At 40.4% G+C, this 24,070-nt stretch overlaps 1 protein-coding gene across 7 annotated transcripts in view; it reads right to left on the bottom strand.

Moving 5' to 3' along the window:
• Positions 1-24,070, bottom strand: part of upf2 (UPF2 regulator of nonsense mediated mRNA decay) — a 56,117-nt gene that overhangs the window by 29,826 nt on the left and 2,221 nt on the right. For 3 of the 7 annotated variants that reach the window (XM_061914332.1, XM_061914337.1, XM_061914338.1), the window contains exons 1-8: positions 23,848-23,986; positions 16,156-16,524; positions 15,226-16,005; positions 12,680-12,840; positions 12,409-12,600; positions 12,198-12,338; positions 12,013-12,116; positions 5,788-5,873 (exon numbers count right to left, since the gene is read on the bottom strand). In XM_061914332.1, the coding sequence (XP_061770316.1) occupies positions 5,788-5,873; positions 12,013-12,116; positions 12,198-12,338; positions 12,409-12,600; positions 12,680-12,840; positions 15,226-16,005; positions 16,156-16,524; positions 23,848-23,879 (1,865 nt within the window). In that variant the 5' untranslated portion in view covers positions 23,880-23,986. Of the gene's footprint in view, positions 1-5,787; positions 5,874-12,012; positions 12,117-12,197; positions 12,339-12,408; positions 12,601-12,679; positions 12,841-15,225; positions 16,006-16,155; positions 16,525-23,516; positions 23,541-23,772; positions 23,987-24,070 lie in introns of those variants that run through there. The other 4 variants (XM_061914335.1, XM_061914334.1, XM_061914333.1 and 1 more) reach the window with 3 other exon arrangements.

The raw sequence follows: 24,070 nt of genomic DNA, 5'->3' as shown, positions 1-24,070 counted from the left end.
AGTACTTTGAATTAAAGCTGAAAAAATGTCAAACCTATTTATTAATAGTCTGTACAATAAAGTTACTGAAAAAACATTTCAGGTGACTACCTCTTGAAGCTCATGGAGAGAATGTCAAGAGTGTGAAAAAATGTAATCAGAGCAAAGGGTGGCTATTTTGAAGAAAGTAGAATATACTTTTTGCTCACGTACACACATACACACGCACTCACGTACACACAAATACACGCGCACTCACGTACACACACATACACGCGCACTCACGTACACACACATACACGCGCGCTCACGTACACACACATACACATGCGCTCACGTACACACACATACACACGCGCTCACTTACACACACATACAAACGCACTCACATACACACACATACACACGCGCTCACTTACACACACATACACACGCACTCACATACACACACATACACACGCACTCACGTACACACGTACACACGCGCTCACTTACACACACATACACACGCACTCCATATACACACACATACACATGCACACACACATACACACGCGCTCACGTACACACACATACACACGCACTCACGTACACACACATACACACGCGCTCACGTACACACACATACACACGCGCTCACGTACACACACATACACACGCGTTCACGTACACACAAATACACGCGCACTCACGTACACACACATACACACGCGCTCACGTACACACAAATACACGCGCACTCACGTACACACACATACACACGCACTCACGTACACACACGCGCTCACGTACACACACATACACGCGCACTCACGTACACACATACACACCCACTCACGTACACACATACACGCGCGCTCACGTACACACACATACACGCGCGCTCACGTACACACACATACACACGCACTCACATACACACGCACTCACGTACACACACATACACACGCACTCACGTACACACATACACACCCACTCACGCACACACACATACACACGCACTCACGTACACACATACACACCCACTCACGTACACACATACACACGCACTCACGTACACACACATACACACGCACTCACGTACACACATACACACCCACTCACGTACACACAGATACACACGCACTCACGTACACACGAACACACACATACACACGCACAAATAGACTTCTAAAAATAGCTCAAAAACAATCAATGAAAGTCTGTGCGTGATGTTCCCACAAACAGGAAGTTAATTAGTGGTGGCGGGGCAGTGGCCACAGATGTGGTAGGAGCTGGGGCGGTGTCAAAATGTCACATTGTCAAAATTTGCATAATTGGTTATGATTCATGTATTTTTTGTGAAGGCAAAAAAAATGTTATACAATCATTTAAAGACTAACCTGTGTTGTTAGTGTCAACATATCTTTTTCTTATTACATGATTTTGTTTTGCTGTATTTATTAATTGTTGCTGCTTATTTTATTACTACAATGTAACAATGGCAGCACTTTGTACGCCTCTGGTTTATTGACATATATTATTCTGCCTTCTTTGAACGTTGGAATAGAGAGTACTTTGAATTAAAGCTGAAAAAATGTCAAACCTATTTATTAATAGTCTGTACAATAAAGTTACTGAAAAAACATTTCAGGTGACTACCTCTTGAAGCTCATGGAGAGAATGCCAAGAGTGTGAAAAAAAGTAATCAGAGCAAAGGGTGGCTATTTTGAAGAAAGTAGAATATACTTTTTGCTCACGTACACACATACACACACACTCACGTACACACAAATACACGCGCACTCACGTACACACACATACACGCGCACTCACGTACACACACATACACGCGCGCTCACGTACACACACATACACATGCGCTCACGTACACACACATACACACGCGCTCACTTACACACACATACAAACGCACTCACATACACACACATACACACGCGCTCACTTACACACACATACACACGCACTCACATACACACACATACACACGCACTCACGTACACACGTACACACGCGCTCACTTACACACACATACACACGCACTCCATATACACACACATACACATGCACACACACATACACACGCGCTCACGTACACACACATACACACACACTCACGTACACACACATACACACGCGCTCACGTACACACACATACACACGCGCTCACGTACACACACACACACGCGCTCACGTACACACACATACACACGCGCTCACGTACACACAAATACACGCGCACTCACGTACACACACATACACACGCGCTCACGTACACACAAATACACGCGCACTCACGTACACACACATACACACGCACTCACGTACACACACGCGCTCACGTACACACACATACACGCGCACTCACGTACACACATACACACCCACTCACGTACACACATACACACCCACTCACGTACACACATACACACGCACTCACGTACACACACATACACACGCACTCACGTACACACACATACACACGCACTCACGTACACACATACACACCCACTCACGTACACACATACACACCCACTCACGCACACACACATACACACGCACTCACGTACACACATACACACCCACTCACGTACACACATACACACGCACTCACGTACACACATACACACGCACTCACGTACACACATACACACTCACTCACGTACACACACATACACACGCACTCACGTACACACGAACACACACATACACACGCACTCACGTACACACACATACACACGCACTCACGTACACACATACACACCCACTCACGTACACACACATACACACGCACTCACGTACACACGAACACACACATACACACGCACAAATAGACTTCTAAAAATAGCTCAAAAACAATCAATGAAAGTCTGTGCGTGATGTTCCCACAAACAGGAAGTTAATTAGTGGTGGCGGGGCAGTGGCCACAGATGTGGTAGGAGCTGGGGCGGTGTCAAAATGTCACATTGTCAAAATTTGCATAATTGGTTATGATTCATGTATTTTTTGTGAAGGCAAAAAAAATGTTATACAATCATTTAAAGACTAACCTGTGTTGTTAGTGTCAACATATCTTTTTCTTATTACATGATTTTGTTTTGCTGTATTTATTAATTGTTGCTGCTTATTTTATTACTACAATGTAACAATGGCAGCACTTTGTACGCCTCTGGTTTATTGACATATATTATTCTGCCTTCTTTGAACGTTGGAATAAAGAGTACTTTGAATTAAAGCTGAAAAAATGTCAAACCTATTTATTAATAGTCTGTACAATAAAGTTACTGAAAAAACATTTCAGGTGACTACCTCTTGAAGCTCATGGAGAGAATGCCAAGAGTGTGAAAAAAAGTAATCAGAGCAAAGGGTGGCTATTTTGAAGAAAGTAGAATATACTTTTTTTTTCCAGTTATTTTACCTTTTTTTCTTAGATACATAACTCCACATGTGTTCATTCATAGTTTTGATGCCTTCAGTGACAATCTACAATGTAAGCACTCATGAAAATAAAGACAAAGCATTGAATGAGAAGGTGTGTCCAATCTTTTGGCCTGTACTCTACATGCAAAACAATTGTGTCAAATGGACAAATATAGCTTGGTATGAGCGAGGGTTGTATGGTATACCGGTACCAATAAAGTATCACGGTACTGAAGGAGATAGATATCTTTTTAAATCCATGTTATATTTTAGAATTGCTAAGTGTGGGCCATGCGTAGGCCTTGATAGTTGGAATGTAGCGAGAGATCATAACATTCTTTTCTTATCTCAACTGTCCGAGGCAAGGAGGAGGGGGAGAGGAGAAGAAGGGGCAGCCGGTGAGAGGGAGAGTAAGAGGCGACACTTGGAGAGTAGAATTAGATCAATTTGGGCAATGCGATTGAAAGGTTGTGTCTAGATTGATCTCACAAGGCTTTGGTAATAAAATATCAAAATGAGCAGCTCTGTCTCAGGGATTCATTTATAACCAGCTTATGTGTCATACAAAAAACTTGAGGGGTGGGAAGACCGGGTCCAAACGCAACAATTGGGGGATCGTCCGGGATGACACGCTGAACATTGGACTGCTCTTGCAATCTTCCGGACAGACTCACTTGGCCAACATATAAATCAAGGTAAGCAGTGCCTTTTTCTAAAATCTGCATTAGGAGTCTGTCCTGAACTTTGTAAGTCAAACACTGTTTAGTATCCCGATTCTCGATTCAAAAACAAATTTTTTCCCGATTTAAAAGGATTCTCTATTCATTCAATACATAGGATTTCAGCAGGATCTACCCCAGTCTGCTGACATGCTAACAGACTGGTAGATTTTTGTAAAAAGCTTTCATAATTGTAAAGGACAATTTTTTATCAACCGATTGCAATAATGTAAATTTGTTTTAACTATTAAACGAACCAAAAATATGACTTATCTTTGTGAAAACATTGGACACAGTGTGTTGTCAAGCTTATGAGATGCCATGCAAGTGTAAGCCACTGTGACACTATTGTTCTTTTTGATTATTATCATAAATGTCTAATGATAATGTCAATGAGGGCTTTTTAATCACTGCTATGCTGAAATCATAACTAATATTGATACTGTTGTTGATAGTATTGATTTTTGTTTCACTACTTTTGGTTTGTTCTGTGTCGTGTTTGTGTCTACTCTCAATTGCTTTGTTTGTTGCAGTTCTGAGTGTTGCTGGGTCAGGTTTGGTTTTGGAATTGGATTGCATTGTTATGGTATTGCGGTGTATTGTTTTGTTGGATTGATAAAAAAAAAGAATAAAAATAAATATATAAAAAAATCGATTTTTTTAAAAATGAGAATCGATTCTGAATTGCACAACGTGAGAATCGCGATTCAAATTCAAATCAATTTTTCCCACACCCCTAGAAATTACCATTGCGATCATTTTTACCTTGTACACATTTTTATTGGGGAAATTCTTTTTGGCATAAAACAGAAAATGCATTTCTACTCACAAGCATATTGACACCAAACTCTGTGGAAACATATATTGACCGCTAACTTTGTACAAGGCCAGTCTGCTGCTCGGTGTGCTGACTAGCAACCGAAGTTGGTTAAAACCTTAAACTCTGATTTTAAAACAAATCAAAAAGTTTAGTGGAAACTAATTATACCTATATGATGTTTCATGATGCATTTGACTGCTGAACTATGATAGCTAACCCGCGAATGCTGATTGAAGACTACACTTTAAGTATTATTTGCTAAGTATTAATCCCTCTGTAATTTGCTTCCATATATTATGCAAATATTCACTTCTTATGCATATAAGATGTAGGTGTTGTGTTTATTCTATTTGAAGACAGCATGGTAAGATATTGTACTTGTTTATTTCGCCAAGACCTGCTCAGTGGCCTTGTAGTTAGAGTGTCCGCCCTGAGATCGGTAGGTCGTGAGTTCAAACCCCGGCCGAGTCATACCAAAGACTATAAAAATGGGACCCACTGCTTGGCACTGAGCATCAAGGCTTGGAATTGGGGGTTAAATCACCAAAATGATTCCTGAGCGCAGCCACCGCTGCTGCTCACTGCTTCCCTCACCTCCCAGTGGGTGGAACAAGGGGATGAGTCAAATGCAGAGGATAATTTTACCACATCTAATACTTTAACTAAAAATGTTTGCCTCAGTGATTATGCATCCATGGCCATATATGCAAATGACACAATGACCAGGAAACCCAGTCCTGTGGGAAACAATGCAGCATATCAACATGAATGTGTTTGTACCCCTTTCGTGTCCTAGCAGTGGAATGATTGGAAAAAGCACAACACACTCATCAACTTGGGAGAAATTACCTCTGCCTGGGCACAGTGAAGAGTGCTCGCACCAGCTTTCTCCTGTTGGATTTGGTGTTCATGTTCATGCAGAAGTCCATGGCGGCCTGCAAGAGTTGACAATGTGCTCAAAAATAGAATTTCTTCTCTGCGTGACACAGGGTGCATCTGTGTAGAAACGAATGCTCTACTTTTCATAGGATTTGGAACTTATTAAACGAAAGAACACTCTCTGATTATTTGGAAATTAAATGTTTGGTGGAAATGTCATCAATGGTCAGGTTTGTGCAGCTGTTCAATGGTCTTTCAGTTACAATGTGCAAAGTAGGGTTCTAAGACATACCAGTACTAATAAAGTACCACGAAACTAATGGATTGAAATCGGTACTACAGGACTGTTTCAGAAAATGAAAATATTGTGATAAAGGCCTTTATTTTCTGTAATGCAACTACAAACATGAAAATATCATACATTCTGGATTCATTACATATCAACTGAAATATTGCAAGCCTTTTATTATTTTGATATTGCTGATTATGGCATAAAGCTTAAGAAAACTTCAAAAATGCTATCTCAAAAAATGTGAATATTTCCTCAGACCAAGTAAAAAAACAGATTTACATACAGCAAAACAAAATAAACATTTGAAAATGTCAATTAATGCACTCAGTACTTGGTTGGGAATCCTTTTGCACGGATTACTGCATCAATGCGGCGTGGCATGGAGGCAATCAGCCTGTGGTATTGCTGAGGTGTTATGGATGCCCAGGATGCTTCAATAGTGGCCTTTAGCTCATTTGCATTATTGGTTCTGGTGTGTTTCAGCTTCTTCTTCACAAAACCCACAAATTCTCTATGAGGTTCAGGTCAGGGGAGTTGGCAGGCCAATCGAGGACAGTAATGCCATGGTCAGTACACCAGTTACTGGCGGTTTTGGCACTGTGGCCAGATGCCAGATCATGCTGGAAAATGAAATATTCATCTCAATAGAGCTTTTCAACAGATGGTGGCATGTAGTGCTATAAAATCTCTTGGTACACACCAGCATTGACTCTGGACTTGATGAAACACAGTGGACCAACACCAGCAGCTGACAAGGCTACCCAAACCATTGCTGACTGTGGGAACTTCACACTTCCATTTGGAAGTCAAGGCGCTAGAGTCTTGAGGAAGGCTGGAGAAGAGCAAAATCCAAGTTGCTTGAAATCCAGTGTGAAGCACTACATGCAGATGGAAGCACTACATGCTTCCAGCTGTTGAAAAGCTCTATGAAGATGATGATTTCATATTCCACAATGTATGACTTTTTCATGTTTTTAGTTGCATTACAGAAAATAAAGGACTTTATCACAATATTCAAATTTTCTGAGAAAGTCCTGTATACTGCCTTGGATAAGTACCGGTATCGTTTTTTTATCTACGGCGGTGACTATAGAGCCGAGGCGCATGATGTTGAGTGTGTCAAAATGCGTAAACAATTCTCATGCAAAAAACGACAATTCTACTGGTTAATAAAGAGGGTGCAAGGAGCGCAATATGGAGGTGTTTGGGCTTCAAAACTAACGATAAGGGTGACGCTGTAAACAAGGAAGCGCCGCACTTCAAGTTTTGCTTTAAAAAATGCCTCGCCATAAATGTGGTGATTAGTATTACCAGCTTTGCTTCAAACTTAGGTAAATATTTCAATAATAAGCATTCAGATCTGCACAAGGAGTTGAAATAGTCACAGGTAACAATGCCGCCGATTTGTAACATTCTGCTTTATTTTTAGTTTTCCAGGACACAACTGGACCTGTTCATTCTTCTGCTGCTGGGGTCGGCAACCTTTACCACTCAAAGAGCCATTGTGACCTGTTTCACAAAATAAAGAAAATAATGGGAGCCACAAGACTCTTGAAATTTATATTGAAATAACACTGTATACAGAGGTTTTTTTGCTTTGTGCTATGTATAAACCAGGGGTCTCAGACACGCAGCCCGCAATTAAGTATGAAGATTTGATGTTAGTGCGCTTCCGCCAGTGAGTTTTATATGAAAGCCCCTTATTAGCATCACACACACAATTCCTCCCGATTTGTCCGGGAGACTCGCAGGTTACAGAGTGACTATTCCCTCGGACGTCTGCTGAGTAATACCCAATCAACATGCGTGCTGCAAAGGCACTGTCTTTAGTGCCCTCCATAACTTGTACAACCCGCTAACCAGTCAGGTCAGGTGATGTATGTGGCTTCTGCAGACACACATACGCGACTGCAAGGCATTCTTGTTCAACAGCCATACAGGTCACACTGAGGGTGCCAGTTTAAACAACTTTAACACTGTTACAAATATGCGCCACACTGTGAACCCACACCAAACAAGAATGACAAACACATTTTGGGAAAACATCCGCACTGTAACACAACATAAACGCACCATAGATACCCAGAATCCCATGCAACCCTGACTATTCCAGGCTACATTATACACCCTGCTAGCACCAACCCTCCGTTGTGCACATGTGGATAATAGATGTGCACACAGCTGCTTGAATTGATGCCAAATACTAGCTCAGTCAAGACCCTTCTAACATCAACTAATGCAAGTGAAATGACTGAATTTTGTAACAAATTGCCTCAATTTGTGTTTTATCTTTACCAAATGTGTTTTACCTATTACATGGCTTATCTGTGTACATTTATCCATAGTTTTGTTTTTAGTACTTACTAATAATTGTATTGTATTCTATCTTAAAGCAGAGACCATGAGTGGCAACCATAAATCATTAAGCATTTAATGTAATGTCAATAAAGCTTTTTATTATATTCTAACCTAATCCTTGATTATGGCAGACTATATGTAATATGGAAAATTGTAAATTGTTCTTTGTGTGCAACATGAAAATCCCAATGTCTTTAATTCCCTTTAATCTATATTTAAACTTTCTAAAATTGTTCTTTGAGTGCAATAGGAAACATAAGCACCCAAAGGGAATAAGTGGTAGAAATTGGATGGATGTTTATTGTACTGTAAGATTTTCTGTTAAAATAAAGCCAATGTTGACTTTTTTTGCAGTTCCCTTCTTTTTGAAAAGTATCGAAAAGTATCGCTATACAGTTTGTTACCGGTACCAAATTATTGGTACCGGGACAACCCTAGTGCAAAGTAACATCTACAGGGTTTTTTGTGCATAATAAAAAGTCCTATTGTGATATGAATATTTCATAGTTCTAGTGCCGGCTGTGGTAATGTCTTGCAGGTTTTTCTTGTGTATTTTGGAAGTTTGATAGGGTGCATATATGCTTTTCTCACACCTGGGACACCACCGATTGTCAGAAGCACAAGGGCAAAGAACAGATATTGCTGTATTTTTTTTTTAGACAGGTTACACAACGAAAGAAACGAACGACTCTGATGAAAACTGAAGTGACAGCCGAACCTGTCAGCAGGTAGGAGTTAGCGCTTTCTACTGATAATTAAAGATGATGAACGCAACTGATCTAAAGTATCATTGACGTGTCTTCATTACAAACCTCCATGATCTCTACTCCACCCACAAACACCCCATCATCACTGGTTTCTCTACTCCACCCACAAACACCCCATCATCACTAGTTTCTCTACTCCACCCACAAACACCCCATCATCACTTGTTGACTCGGAGTTCTTAGCTAACTAACTCAGTCATGCCACAAATGCAAAGTAATCCATCGTTGGGCCAAATAAAGTTGTGTGTGCCAGCACTTTTTGCTACATTTCTTAAAATTAGGTGCATTACTACACTATATTAACCTTTAGATTAATTATCATCTTTTGGCTGTCTTTTTGACACTTACCTGTCCCATCTATTTTTTAGTAGGTCATTTGCTAACATTAACATAGTTAAAAATGTAATCAATCAATCAATGTTTACTTATATAGCCCTAAATCACTAGTGTCTCAAAGGGCTGCACAAACCACTACGACATCCTCGGTAGGCCCACATAAGGGCAAGGAAAACTCACACCCAGTGGGACATCGGTGACAATAATGACCCAGTGGGACGTCGGTGACAATGATGACTATGAGAACCTTGGAGAGGAGGAAAGCAATGGATGTCGAGCGGGTCTAACATGATACTGTGAAAGTTCAATCCATAATGGATCCAACGCAGTCGCGAGAGTCCAGTTCAAAGCGGATCCAACACAGCAGCGAGAGATTGATTGATTGATAAAAATGTAATGTGACATTTTGTAACATTCATGCAAAGAACTCAGAAAATGTTTCCCACTTGGCAACTCGATTCTGTAGCCACGCCCCTCTGGGTAATATACTTCAGGTGTTGTGACCTCTGTGTACAATTTGTCACGTCAAAAATATACCTTCTTGCTGGCTACTAAAAAGAGTCTGGAACTACAACTGGTTCAGAACTAACAGTGTTCAGATTATATTCATCAAAATATGATTGGCAGTAAAGTTGACAGGCGTCAGTAACTAAGCCACAGGTGTCAAACTCAAGGCCCGGGGGCCAGATCTGGCCCGGGACATCATTTTATCTGGCCCACAAATACCTGGAAATTATATTTCAATAAAGTACTTATTATTTTCTCACTAAATGCAATGGATTTTTTTCATTGTTACAGAAAAAATATGTATTTTACATATACATTATAATATAATTTAAACTTTAATAGTATTTAATATTGCAACAAATATTACAGTATATTATCATATTTTCCAAACATTTTTTGTCCCAAAAAAAGCTTAACTTCACAGCAAACTACCCATCAAATTAATCAAAAATGACAATACATTTTACGTTGTTCTTTACAGCATAATACTGTAAATTGAAAAAAAATAGTACTGTTTTTTGCGTTACAATTCTGTTGACTGAGCTGCCAGTTTTTGACTGTAAAATCTGTTATTTTTAACAGTGTATTTATAACTGTAAATGGAAAGACTGTACATGTGTCTTTATAGTAGAAAAAAACTGGCAGCTAAGTTGCCAGACTAAGAAAATAGCTTGGACTGTTTTTCCATTAACAATTTGTTAATGTTATGGAGAGGGGCTGGGGGGGACACAGGTCTGGTGGCCATGTATGAAGTACTGGCTGTCCAGATTCGGGACCCAGGATGGACCGCTCGCCTGTGCATCGGTTGGGGACATCTTTGCGCTGCTGATCCGCCTCCGCTTGGGATGGTTTCCTACTGGCTCCACTATGGACGTGACTCTTGCTGCTATATTGGATCCACTTTGGACTGGACTTTCACCGTTATGTTGGATCCACTATGGACTGGACTTTCACAATATCATGTTAGACCCGTTAGACATCCATTGCTTTCGGTCTCCCCTGGGTGGGGGGTTGCCCTCTCCAAGCTTTCTCATAGTCATCATTGTCACTGTCACCGACGACCCACTGGGGTGAGTTTTTCCTTGCCCTTATGTGGGCTTTGTACCGAGGATGTCGTAGTGGTTTTTGCAGCCCTTTGAGACACTTGTGATTTAGGGCTATATAAATAAACATTGATTGATTGATTGATAATGTTGGAAAAAAACAATGTAAATTTAACAGAAAAATTCTGGCAACTAAGCTTCCAGCTCTTTCTGTAAAAACCTCCCCAAAAAACAGTGGTACTGTTTTTCTATTTACTCTGAAAAGTTGCAAGAAATTTAAAAAACACTATATTTTACAGTAAAATGTTGTAAATGTAAAGTTTTTACTGTAAAATTGACAGTCTACTTATTTTTTTTTACATATAATTAATAATGAAATCCAGAGGCAAATTCATCTATTATTCGCTGTTACAAACAACCCTCCCTCCGATGGCCGCCATAACTGGCCTTTGACTGCCATGTGGCCCTCAATGAAAACCATGACATCCCTGAGCTAAGCTAACTAGATTAGTCGCTCAATAGTGAGCTTTTTTCGGTGCTCCTGACCGTCTCTCCGCCCTGCACCTCAGGGCGGCATGTAGGCAAGCGGAACAGCGAGTACCTGCGGCTGAGTCGAGCGTTGAACACATTTTGTTTATATGACATTTCTATTGATATTTTAGTAAAAAAAAGTTATATTTTGACGTGAAAATTAATGTTAAAAAAAGCGGAAAATTCACATGCCTGAAAACTATGAGTATTCTCTATGAATGTGTTTTGTCTTCCAATATTTGGTTGGCTGGAACGATAATCAAAATCTTTTTATGTAAAAATTGCTTTGGTTTTCTTTTGACATTTTGAGGCAGATTACTAACAGAAACCGAGGTATTACTCTTAGGTTGCTTCTGGTCACCTTGTCGATGAGGTCACGGTTCACACAGTTAGGAAGCTGCTGGATGAAGGCGTCCACAATCAGCTTCAAGTGAGATCCGGTGTTGGCCTCCTCATCCTCTTGCTCTAAGAAAACATCAATAAGATCATATTAAGTATACTGTATCTTAAAAGCTAAGATGATGAAAAATGTTTGTGTAAATTCACCCTGCTCATCCATCAGCTTTTTGGCCAGTTCTTCACTCTCTGCTTCATCGGCTCCCTCTAGTTCTAGAGGCTCATCTGCGATATCCAGAGCCTCCAGTTCCAGCTCCAGCTCCTCCGTGGTGCTGGGGGCCTCCTTGCCGTCTGACACAGACAGCATCAAGATGATCAGGATGAGTGAGCCCACTTTGACAGTTGTACATTCAAAACACACCTTTGGCATCATCCTTGTCCTTGGCCTGGCCACCCTTCTCGTTGTCCTTGAAGAGGATGGCGGGAACAAAAGCCTTCAGGTCCACCAGGTTCTCATAGAAGTTCCGAGCGTCTTCGTCTTCCCAGATCCCACCTTCCAGGTCGTACTCTCCCGGCTTACCAGGGGTGAAAATGTCAATGCCAGGACCGTGCTCTGAGAGAAAAACACGGCAGCACGTAGATATATGTCAGTTGAGGCTGAGCGCGGATTAGGTGTAGAAAAGCAGACTGACCTTCCTGCACGGTCTTGTCCTGAGGTAACTCTGGCATGTTTTCATCCAGCAGATCAGCCAACGACTGAGTGTTGGCCAAAAGCTTCTGATAGGAGGTTGCAAACTCCTCGTACTGTTTGTGGCGGTCTTCACTCAGCTCCCCTTTGGAATGTAAGATGCGCCTGAAGAGCACAGGAAGTTACATTTATCTTAATGTATCCATAGTGCCCTGATGACTGAAATTTCACTAACTAGTTATCTTTATGTATTTTTGCTCCTCAAAATAAATCTAGAAGTAATACCAATTTGTTTTTAAGGAATTAGTAAATAAATAACTACTGGGAACTTTAGATCAACTGATATGTTATTTTAAGGGCGATTATAACTAGTGAATGAGGCTGATATAACTGATATTTGGAGCCAATATCTATCTATCTAAGTGAAATATTGACATACAGTACAGGCCAAATATTTGTAGACACCTTACCATTTCAATGCGTTTTCTTTATTTTCATGACTATTTACATTGTAGATTGTCACTGAAGGCATTGAACTATGACACCTGTGCAGTGAAAACCATTTCAGGTGACTACCTCTTGAAGCTCATCAAGAGAATGCCAAGGGTGTGCAAAGCAGTAATCAGAGCAAAGGGTGGCTGTTTTGAAGAAACTAGAATATAAAACATATTTTAAGTTATTTCACCTTTTTTTGTTAAATACATAACTCCACATGTGTTCATTCATAGTTTTGATGCCGTCAGTGATAATCTACAATGTAAATAGTCATAACAATAAAGAAAACGCATTGGAAAAAAAGGTGTGTCCAAACTTTTGGTGTGTATTGTACATATAAAAATTCAGAATAATACTGTAACAAACTCCACCACTTAACTTTGTGTAAAAGCCTGTAGCATGTTTATTCAAAAAACAAGTAATTAAAAACAAACAAAAAAAACAAAAGTGCAGGAAGTGCCTTGGCATCTCATGTAAAGTTGTATAAATCAATAGCTCCGTCAAGGCTAAAACAGTATATATCCCTTAATAACGTCAACTGTGATTGATGAAATGATTCCAAATTCACAAGTGTGTCAGGCTCATATATTATATACATGGAATAATTCCAAGCCGAAGATCCCTGGTCTCAGCTAAAAACAAAGCAATATTTACCCCTGCGTCAACTATATATAAAACGCACACACTTATGTATGTTATATATGTTATATATTTTTGTTGTTTTTAAAAGACAAAATTTTGTGTTACTATTATTGTTCTTTTCTACAAAACTGGAGTGCATTTCCTCACATAGACTAGACAGTGTAGCTAAAGGCATGTAAAACTATTATTTTGATGTCTTGATTACATGTTTTTGGCGCCCTGGTTCATTATTACTTCAAAACGGATATGGTTAATTAAAATTATACATGTAAAAGATTTGCCCTTTCCTGCCATTCAAATAATACATATAAAAGAATTGTCCTTTCCGCACTTTCCTGCCATTCCATAAACACTTTAGCACATATTTCTTCATGCTCCTTTAGCATTTGCCCTAACATCTTGTAGAAAACATTAATAGAAGAGGACACAAAATATAATTTCAGCGGCTTATTTTGTTTTTCTCTCATTTTTGAGCAGCAGATGAAACAGCGCTTTTATTGTGAAGATAAGAACTGTGAATGTGTTTTTTAGAGTTTTGACGGCAGCTACGGTGCGAGAGTCTGTTGAAATAAAAAGTGTTTCTCGCCTTCCTGTTGGTCATTTTTACTTAATAATGAGCTCGCAGCAGCCGGTGTCATCTCACAGGACCTTCGGGTACCGTGAATGTCAATCAAGTGACGGAAGTGACGTCTTGGTAAAAAATTGGTGATCGCTAATTTTTAGGTCTATTTTTTTTCAATGCCTGGCTGGCGATTGACTGACACACCCTCTGCGATTGACCGGTAGCTCGCGATGTATGTAATGGGCACACCTGCTTTGGCAGGTTGGTGCAGACTCGCCCACATTTTGAAGCTAAAAGTGGGCGTTCCAAACGTGCTAAAGACTTTAGGAAAGAAGCATCAAGTCACCATTCTGACTATTTTGGAGGGGAATTTGTCATGCAGACATTTTTTAGGTCCAGGACAATGAAAACTATCAAAACCCTTCTTAAGACCTACCTCTTCTTGCTGGCCTTTGACCTGAGCTGAGTCCGCCCACTATTTCTAGTCCCCCCACCCCCTTCACTTTAGTTTTTTTTTTTTTTCAATTTGTCGCTCTTTTATTATTATAATTTTTTATTTTGTAATTCATTTATTTTAATTTTTTGCTTTTTATTCAACCCCTTTTACCATATTGCTTTTGCACTATCTTGTTTATCTCATTCATTGTTTATGTTCTTTGTTTGTTTTTGTTTTGTTCTTCGCTCTATGCTTTTTAACCTGTGAAGCACTTTGGTTCAATTTAAAATTGTTGTAAATGTGCTGTATAAATAAAGTTGTCGTGCCTTGCCTATGAAATAAGTGCCAATGGTGTCAGCATTAGAGGGGTCCTTTAAAAATCTTCAATGTGGGACAAAAGAACAACTGGTCTCACCTGTTCTGCCTTTCAATGTTCTGCAGCTCTCTGTGATCCTTCTTCAGGTGTTTAGTGAGGGATGTGAAGTACTCCCGCAGAAGGTTCTGGAAGGGCTGCTGCTTCTCCGTGTTGATGATCTCACTGGGAGGAAAGGTCAGCTTGTACTTCTCAGCAGCCACCTTCACCTTGCGGGGCACCAGGCCGGCGATATCGTCGCCACAGTGCTTACAGAAGCTGATCACCACCGACACGTGAGTGTGCGTCTCGCGATCGGTGTTGATAATGTTCTTCAGCTGCTCGTATATGAGGGACAGACCCTCTTTGTCGGTGAAGAATCCCACGATGGTGAGCTCGGCCAAGAAACGCAAGTCTGTGCGCAACTTGCTTACGTTGGGCGCTTTGTCTTCCTTCCTGGCCTCAAAGTGCTTCTTCCAGGCCTGCAGAAGTAGCGGAGCAAACTCGGCGTACCGCTGATGGAAGAGGGAGCACAGGTGGACGGAGCAGCCCACGTCCGAGATCTTCAGCTTGGCCTCCACGACGGAGCTTACCGCCTCACCGATGTACTTGCTCAGGTTGAGGGAGGCAAAATCGTTGGAGAGCGAGTCGCGCTGCTGTTCAGTGAGCGTGCGCAGCTTCTTGACAAAGGCAGTGTTCTTTTTCAGACTGGAGTCCAGTCGGCTGAAGAAGGCTTCTTCGGGCCGAGCCTCGTGGGCATTCTGGTTCCTGCTGCGCAGTTCCTTCCTGGTGTGGTGGCGCTCCCAGGCCTCCTGGTGCAGATGATGGCCCTCTTCCTGTTCTCTGCAAAGAGGAGATCTTATTCATTTAATCTTGTGAGCAAAAGACAACATATTTGAGCCAATCTTTACTGCTCTCTCTGAGTGTCACAATATTTGACTCAAAATAGTAAGCTATTATAAATACATGGAAATATGATGCTCATTCACGTACTTCAGGAGAGCTGCTTCCTCCTCCCGTTGCCTCTTGGTCTCCTCCTCTTGAAGCTTCCTCTCCTGCTCCTCTTGCTGCTTCTTCTCCTCCTCTTCTTTCTGCTTCTGATCTTCCTCTGCTTTCTGTTTCTCTTCCTCCTTCTTTCTTCGCTCCTTCTCCTCTTTCTTCTTCTTTTCCTCCTCCACGCGCTTCCTCTTCTCGTCTTTTCCGCCGTCTTTTTTGCTGCTCATCTTGGCCTCGTCTTTTGCTTTGTCCCGCGGCGGTGCTGGTTTCCTCTCCCCATCTTTGTCTTTCTCTTTGTCCTTGGCACTGAAGGAGGCCACATCTTTCTCGTCCATGTTTATTGAGCGCCGACGTTCAGCAGGCATACTAAACGAAACAATCAGGAAAAGTCAGACAATTAGGACGCAATATACATTCAATGTGTTTTCTTTACTTCCAAGACTATTTACATTGTAAAATTGTCAATGTAGGCATCAAAACTATGAATGAACACGTGTACTTCACAATAAAAGGTGAAAAAACTGAAGACCTGTTTTATATTGTAGTTCAGGGGTCGGGAACCTTTTTGGCCGAGAGAGCCATACAAGCCAAATATTTTAAAAAGTATTACCGTGAGAGCCACATAATATTTTTTTAAGACTGAATCCAACTAAATGCATGCATTTTCAAACAACACCAACATTTTCCGAGTATAACAAGTCTCTTATTATTTTTAATAACATTGTTATTCTGAAGCTAACCAACAATAAATAAAATACTTCTTACCAATAATGCGACTTCTTGAACAGGTGCGGTAGGAAACGGATGGATGGATTAAAATGCATGAAAATGTTTAAAATTTTGAACATTATTTTTGACACTGTGGTTACAAGCGGAATTATTCATTACTTACCGTGTTAAGCAATCTCAGCTAAGATTTATCTGAGAGCCAGGTGCAGTCATCGTAAGAGCCACATCTGGCTCTAGACCCATAGGTTCCCTACCCCTGTTCTAGTTTGTTCAAAAGAGCCACCCTTTGCTCTGATTACTGCTTTGCACACTCTTGGCATTTTCTCGATGAGCTTCAAGCACACCTGTGAAGTGAAAACCATTTCAGGTGACTCCCTCTTGAAGCTCGTCGAGCAGTAATCGGAGCAAAGGGGGGCTATTTTGAAGAAACTAGAATATAAAACTAGTTCTTTATTTTATTTCACCTTTTTCTGTTAAGTACATAAAACAAAACATTTTTGGGGTAAAATCATAGATAAAAATATCTACTTAGCCTTATGATTTCAAAGCAAGTTATCCATCAAATAGTACGCTGTAAACATGACAACATATATATATTTTTAAGAACAGCTCTGTCTTCAGAATCCTACCGTAAGAAAAAAACTGTGGCACTGTTTTTACATTTACAGTAATACACTGTGAAAACAGCAACCAAAAAAATGGCAGCTCAACCACCAGAATTTTATAGTAAAATAGTTTACTGTAAATTTTATGGTAAAAATCTGCCATTTTTTCGACCGCAAAATCCAGTTTTTTTTCTTACAGTGTAGGTAAAATATACATTTACTAATCAAATGCATAGGTAATCGTGTGAGAATGTCATGCAGCTAATCCTTATACATGTATGTTTCTTTTATTAATGTTTCAAGCGGCCGGCCCTCTGAGGGCAGACAAAACTGCAACGTGGCCCTCAATGAAAACGAGTTTGACACTCCTGAACTAGCATGATTAAGGTACAAGTCAACAAATGAAGCGCAATAACAACATTTTTCTTTATACGCAATTCAGCTCTATGGCATACACTGTCCAAGCTTTTTCTAATAATAGCTTCAAAAAGACAAATTCAAGGATGCAGGGCCCACTTTGTTCATCTTCACATTTGTGAATGCAAAACAAGCTAAATCAGTGCTATTCAATTATTTTCTGTTACGCCCCCGTAGGAAGAAGAAAATACTTTGCTACCCACCTCCACGGTAAAATACTATTATTATAAAAATAGTATAATTTGTCTGTAAAATTGCCATAAATATACCTCTGCATCTCATTGTAATCTTATTAACAAAAGGAAACAACGGTCTTACCTCGCCTCGCACCGTGGTTACAGTGAAGCCAAGTGCTACATACGCTGCATCATATTCTGGTACGGCAAAAAAGCATGTCACATGTGTCCCCCCTGGCATCAGACAGTGCCCCGCTAAATCCAACGCAGGTCAAGCTATGTTAAGTTGTTAAATATAGGTGACTACATACGCAGCGGAGGCTGGTTTATGGGACTAACATTTATCATAACAAAATCAAATATAACAGGAAATATAGATAACATTTTGTTTATTAATCATTTACAAATATTGTACAATAATACCTTGCTAATGTGATTTTGTTGTAGCCACTTAAAGGGGAACTGCCTTTTTTTTTAGAGATTTGCTTATCATTTACCATCTTTATGCGAAACAAGAAGTCAAGAACAAGTGTCTCTCTTTTTGTATGTATTCAAAGTCGTAAAACAAAGCAAGTACTCCATCGTGCCCAGAAAACCTTCTAAAAATACATCCAAAAGCAATACTCCATTTACAGCTCAAGACCTAAGTATTAACTAAGTACTAGCGATATTATTATCATAAGCTCTAAAGCAGACAAACTATTTTTAGTGGCCCCGTGATCACAGAGAGCTAACTAGCTTATGCTGCTTTTTTTGACATATTGAGTCGGTGAGCTGCTGCATCGCCTCTAAAAGTTAATTAATTAATTAAAATACGCCTTTGACCTGGATAGTAGAAGGTTGCAGCCATATACAGAGAAGTTGGTCAACTTTGACATCCAACTAATACCTGAAAATGACGAGAAAGACACGAAAAGAGACTTATTTACAGAACCTTTTTTTTAATCCCCCATCCAGGACAGCTCAAAGATGAAGGGGTATGCTGCCTGCAAATTTTGTAGATCGGACTTCTCCATTGAACACGGTGGCCGAACGGATATAGTCACTAATGAATGGTCAGAAAAGCACAAGGCTGCGGCAACGCAGCACCGGTCACAGCCCAGTATCAAGCAATCAATGTTTATTTATATAGCCCTAAATCACAAGTGTCTCAAAGGGCTGCACAAACCACAACGAAATCCTCGGTACAGAGCCCACATAAAGGCAAGGAAAAACGTCGGTGACAGTGACTATGAAAAACCTTGGAGAGGAGCGCATATGTGGGCCACCTTGCTAAATGGAGACCCGAGGGTGTAACTTATGCCGAGACAAAGATGGCTAAGCAACATCCCGCTCTCATTTGCAGATGTTTTCAACAAAGACGTGAAAGAAATGTTCCCGGATTCAGAGATCACTAGACAGTACACAAATGGCAGAACAAAGGCTACTCAAATAGTGAAAGGTGAATGTTATTATTTTTTAAGTAAGCAGCATTCTTAAGCAATGTTTCGAAATTCATTTATTATTACCCGGGGTGGACCGCTCCTCTGTGCATCGCCCGGGGACGTCTCTTTCTATGCCACATCAATGTGGAATGCACCCCCAACAGGTATAAAAGTAAGTGCATCTCTATCCTCCTTCAAAACCGCTCTAAAACAACACCTCCAGGCAACTTCAACACTTTACTAATACCCTCCTCCATTCACATCCCATCTCCCCAGATTATAAACAACTCAAATGTATTTCTAATGTATATACTTGTTCTTATGCTATGTGAACTCACTATGTTCTCTGCTGGCTGTACATATCCTACTAAATAAGACCTACACTGTTTCAATGTCCACATTTCTCTGTTGATGCAATTGTTGATGACTGAAGTACTGATATCGACATCCATTGCTTTCCTCCTCTCCAAGGTTCTCATAATCATCATTGTCACGGACGTCCCACTGGGTGTGAGTTTTCCTTGCCCTTATGTGGGCCTACCGAAGATGTCGTAGTGGTTTGTGCAGCCCTTTGAGACACTAGTGATTTAGGGCTATATAAGTAAACATTGATTGATTGATTGATTGATTGATTGATTGATTGATTGATTGATTGATTGATCAACCAAAGCTCCTCATCCCACCCCCCGGATTGTAAATAATGTAAATAATTCAATGTACATACTATGATGATTAACCTGTGTGATGACTGTATTATGTTGATAGTATATATTTGTACCATGAATTGATTAACGTGGACCCCGACTTAAACAAGTTGAAAAACTTATTCGGGTGTTACCATTTAGTGGTCAATTGTACGGAATATGTACTGAAATGTGCAATCTACTAATAAAAGTATCAATCAATCAATCAATCTCTGCAGTGCTGACCCATCTCCACTCAGGATGGTCTCCTGCTGGCCCCACTATGGACTGGACTCTCACTATTATGTTAGATCCACTATGGACTGGACTCTCACTATTATGTTAGAGCCACTAAGGACTGGACTCTCACTATTATGTTAGATCCACTATGGACTGGACTCTCACTATTATGTTAGATCCGCTATGGACTGGACTCACACTATTATGTTAGATCCACTATGGACTGGACTCTCACTATTATGTTAGATCCACTATGGACTGGACTCTCACTATTATGTTAGATCCACTATGGACTGGACTCTTACTATTATGTTGGATCCACTATGGACTGGACTCACACTATTATGTTAGATCCACTATGGACTGGACTTTCACTATTATGTTAGACACACTATGGACTGGACTCTCACTATTATGTTGGATCCACTATGGACTGGACTCTCACTATTATGTTAGATCCACTATGGACTGGACTCACACTATTATGTTAGATCCACTATGGACTGGACTCTCACTGTTATGTTAGATCCACTATGGACTGGACTCTTACTATTATGTTGGATCCACTATGGACCTGACTCTCACAATACTGTTAGATCCACTATGGACTGAACTCTCACTATTATGTTAGATCCACTATGGACTGGACTCTCACTGTTATGTTAGATCCACTATGGACTGGACTCTTACTATTATGTTGGATCCACTATGGACCTGACTCTCACAATATTGTTAGATCCACTATGGACTGGACTCTCACTATTATGTTAGATCCACTATGGACTGGACTCTCACTATTATGTTAGATCCACTATGGACTGGACTTTCACTATTATGTTAGACCCACTATGGACTGGACTCTCACTATAATGTTAGATCCACTATGGACTGGACTCTCACTATTATGTTAGAGCCACTATGGACTGGACTCACACTATTATGTTGGATCCACTATGGACTGGACTCACACTATTATGTTAGATCCACTATGGACTGGACTCTTACTGTTATGTTAGATCCACTATGGACTGGACTCTTACTATTATGTTGGATCCACTATGGACCTGACTCTCACAATATTGTTAGATCCACTATGGACTGAACTCTCACTATTATGTTAGATCCACTATGGACTGGACTCTCACTATTATGTTAGATCCACTATGGACTGGACTCTCACTATTATGTTAGATCCACTATGGACTGGACTCACACTATTATGTTAGATCCACTATGGACTGGACTCTCACTATTATGTTAGATCCACTATGGACTGGACTCTTACTATTATGTTAGATCCACTATGGACTGTACTCACACTATTATGTTAGATCCACTATGGACTGGACTCTCACTATTATGTTAGATCCACTATGGACTGGACTCTTACTATTATGTTAGATCCACTATGGACTGGACTCACACTATTATGTTAGATCCACTATGGACTGGACTCTCACTATTATGTTAGATCCACTATGGACTGGACTCACACTATTATGTTAGATCCACTATGGACTGGACTCTCACTATTATGTTAGATCCACTATGGACTGGACTCTTACTATTATGTTAGATCCACTATGGACTGGACTCACACTATTATGTTAGATCCACTATGGACTGGACTTTCACTATTATGTTAGACACACTATGGACTGGACTCTCACTATTATGTTGGATCCACTATGGACTGGACTCTCACTATTATGTTAGATCCACTATGGACTGGACTCACACTATTATGTTAGATCCACTATGGACTGGACTCTCACTGTTATGTTGGATCCACTATGGACTGGACTCTTACTATTATGTTGGATCCACTATGGACCTGACTCTCACAATACTGTTAGATCCACTATGGACTGAACTCTCACTATTATGTTGGATCCACTATGGACTGGACTCTCACTGTTATGTTAGATCCACTATGGACTGGACTCTTACTATTATGTTGGATCCACTATGGACCTGACTCTCACAATATTGTTAGATCCACTATGGACTGGACTCTCACTATTATGTTAGATCCACTATGGACTGGACTCTCACTATTATGTTAGATCCACTATGGACTGGACTCACACTATTATGTTAGATCCACTATGGACTGGACTCTCACTATTATGTTAGATCCACTATGGACTGGACTCTTACTATTATGTTAGATCCACTATGGACTGGACTCACACTATTATGTTAGATCCACTATGGACTGGACTCTCACTATTATGTTAGATCCACTATGGACTGGACTCTTACTATTATGTTAGATCCACTATGGACTGGACTCACACTATTATGTTAGATCCACTATGGACTGGACTCTCACTATTATGTTAGATCCACTATGGACTGGACTCTCACTATTATGTTAGATCCACTATGGACTGGACTCTTACTATTATGTTGGATCCACTATGGACCTGACTCTCACAATATTGTTAGATCCACTATGGACTGAACTCTCACTATTATGTTGGATCCACTATGGACTGGACTCTCACTATTATGTTAGATCCACTATGGACTGAACTCTCACTATGATGTTGGATCCACTATGGACTGAACTCTCACTATTATGTTGGATCCACTATGGACTGAACTCTCACTATTATGTTGGATCCACTATGGACCTGACCCCCACAATATTACACGGGAGCCAGGGTTCCCTCCGGGTACTCCGGCTTCCTCCCACCTCCAAAGACATGCACCTGGGGATAGGTTGATTGGCAACACTAAATTGGCCCTAGTGTGTGAATGTGAGTGTGAGTGTTGTCTGTCTATCTGTGTTGGCCCTGCGATGAGGTGGCGACTTGTCCAGGGTGTACCCCGCCTTCCGCCCGATTGTAGCTGAGATAGGCGCCAGCGCCCCCGCGACCCCGAAAGGGAATAAGCGGTAGGAAATGGATATGGATATATATATATATATATATATATATATATATATATATATATATATATATATATATATATATATATATATGTTGCTAGGGCGGGAAAGCCATTCATAGAAGGTGAATTCATTAAAAAGTGCATGTTAGATTTTTAAAGAAATATTTTCTTGCGGCCCCGTCTCACCCAGTTTCTGCATCCAGTGGCCCCCAGGTCAATAGAGTTGGAGACCCCTGATGTAAACAGCAAGACAGACGAGCATAAATCCCTCTCCAGGTGGCCTCGCGTTAAAAAGTATTTCCTGAACGCCGAGCTTGGCTAGCACGCAAGCTAACACACAAGCTAACAGACTAGCATGGACGCCCTACAGCAACATGTAAACAAAGAGCTTGGTTGTCGCTAAACTTGTAGTTAGTGTTTTCACATTCCAATTAGTACTTACATGGTATTCACTCTATGTCCATGCGGGCTGTGACATGTGTGTGGATGTGAAATAAGTGAAAATACAAAGATTTACCTGCTAATGGTAGCAAAACAAACATCGGTCATCGACGTTTGACTTCCGTGTTGACGTAAAGGACCCCTTTGGGGTTGTTCAAAATGATGCCTTAATAAAATAAAAAAGTTGTTTTATAACAAACGTACTATGTTTATCTCCGAGATATTTATATTTCCAAAAAATCTAAATATTTTATAATTTTGATGGGCAACGCCCAACCTTCTCTGGTACCACTTTTGTA

Source organism: Nerophis ophidion, linkage group LG10 (genome assembly GCF_033978795.1).
Source record: "Nerophis ophidion isolate RoL-2023_Sa linkage group LG10, RoL_Noph_v1.0, whole genome shotgun sequence".
Classification (NCBI taxonomy): domain Eukaryota; kingdom Metazoa; phylum Chordata; class Actinopteri; order Syngnathiformes; family Syngnathidae; genus Nerophis; species Nerophis ophidion.
This window is presented reverse-complemented; position numbering and strand designations above follow the sequence as displayed.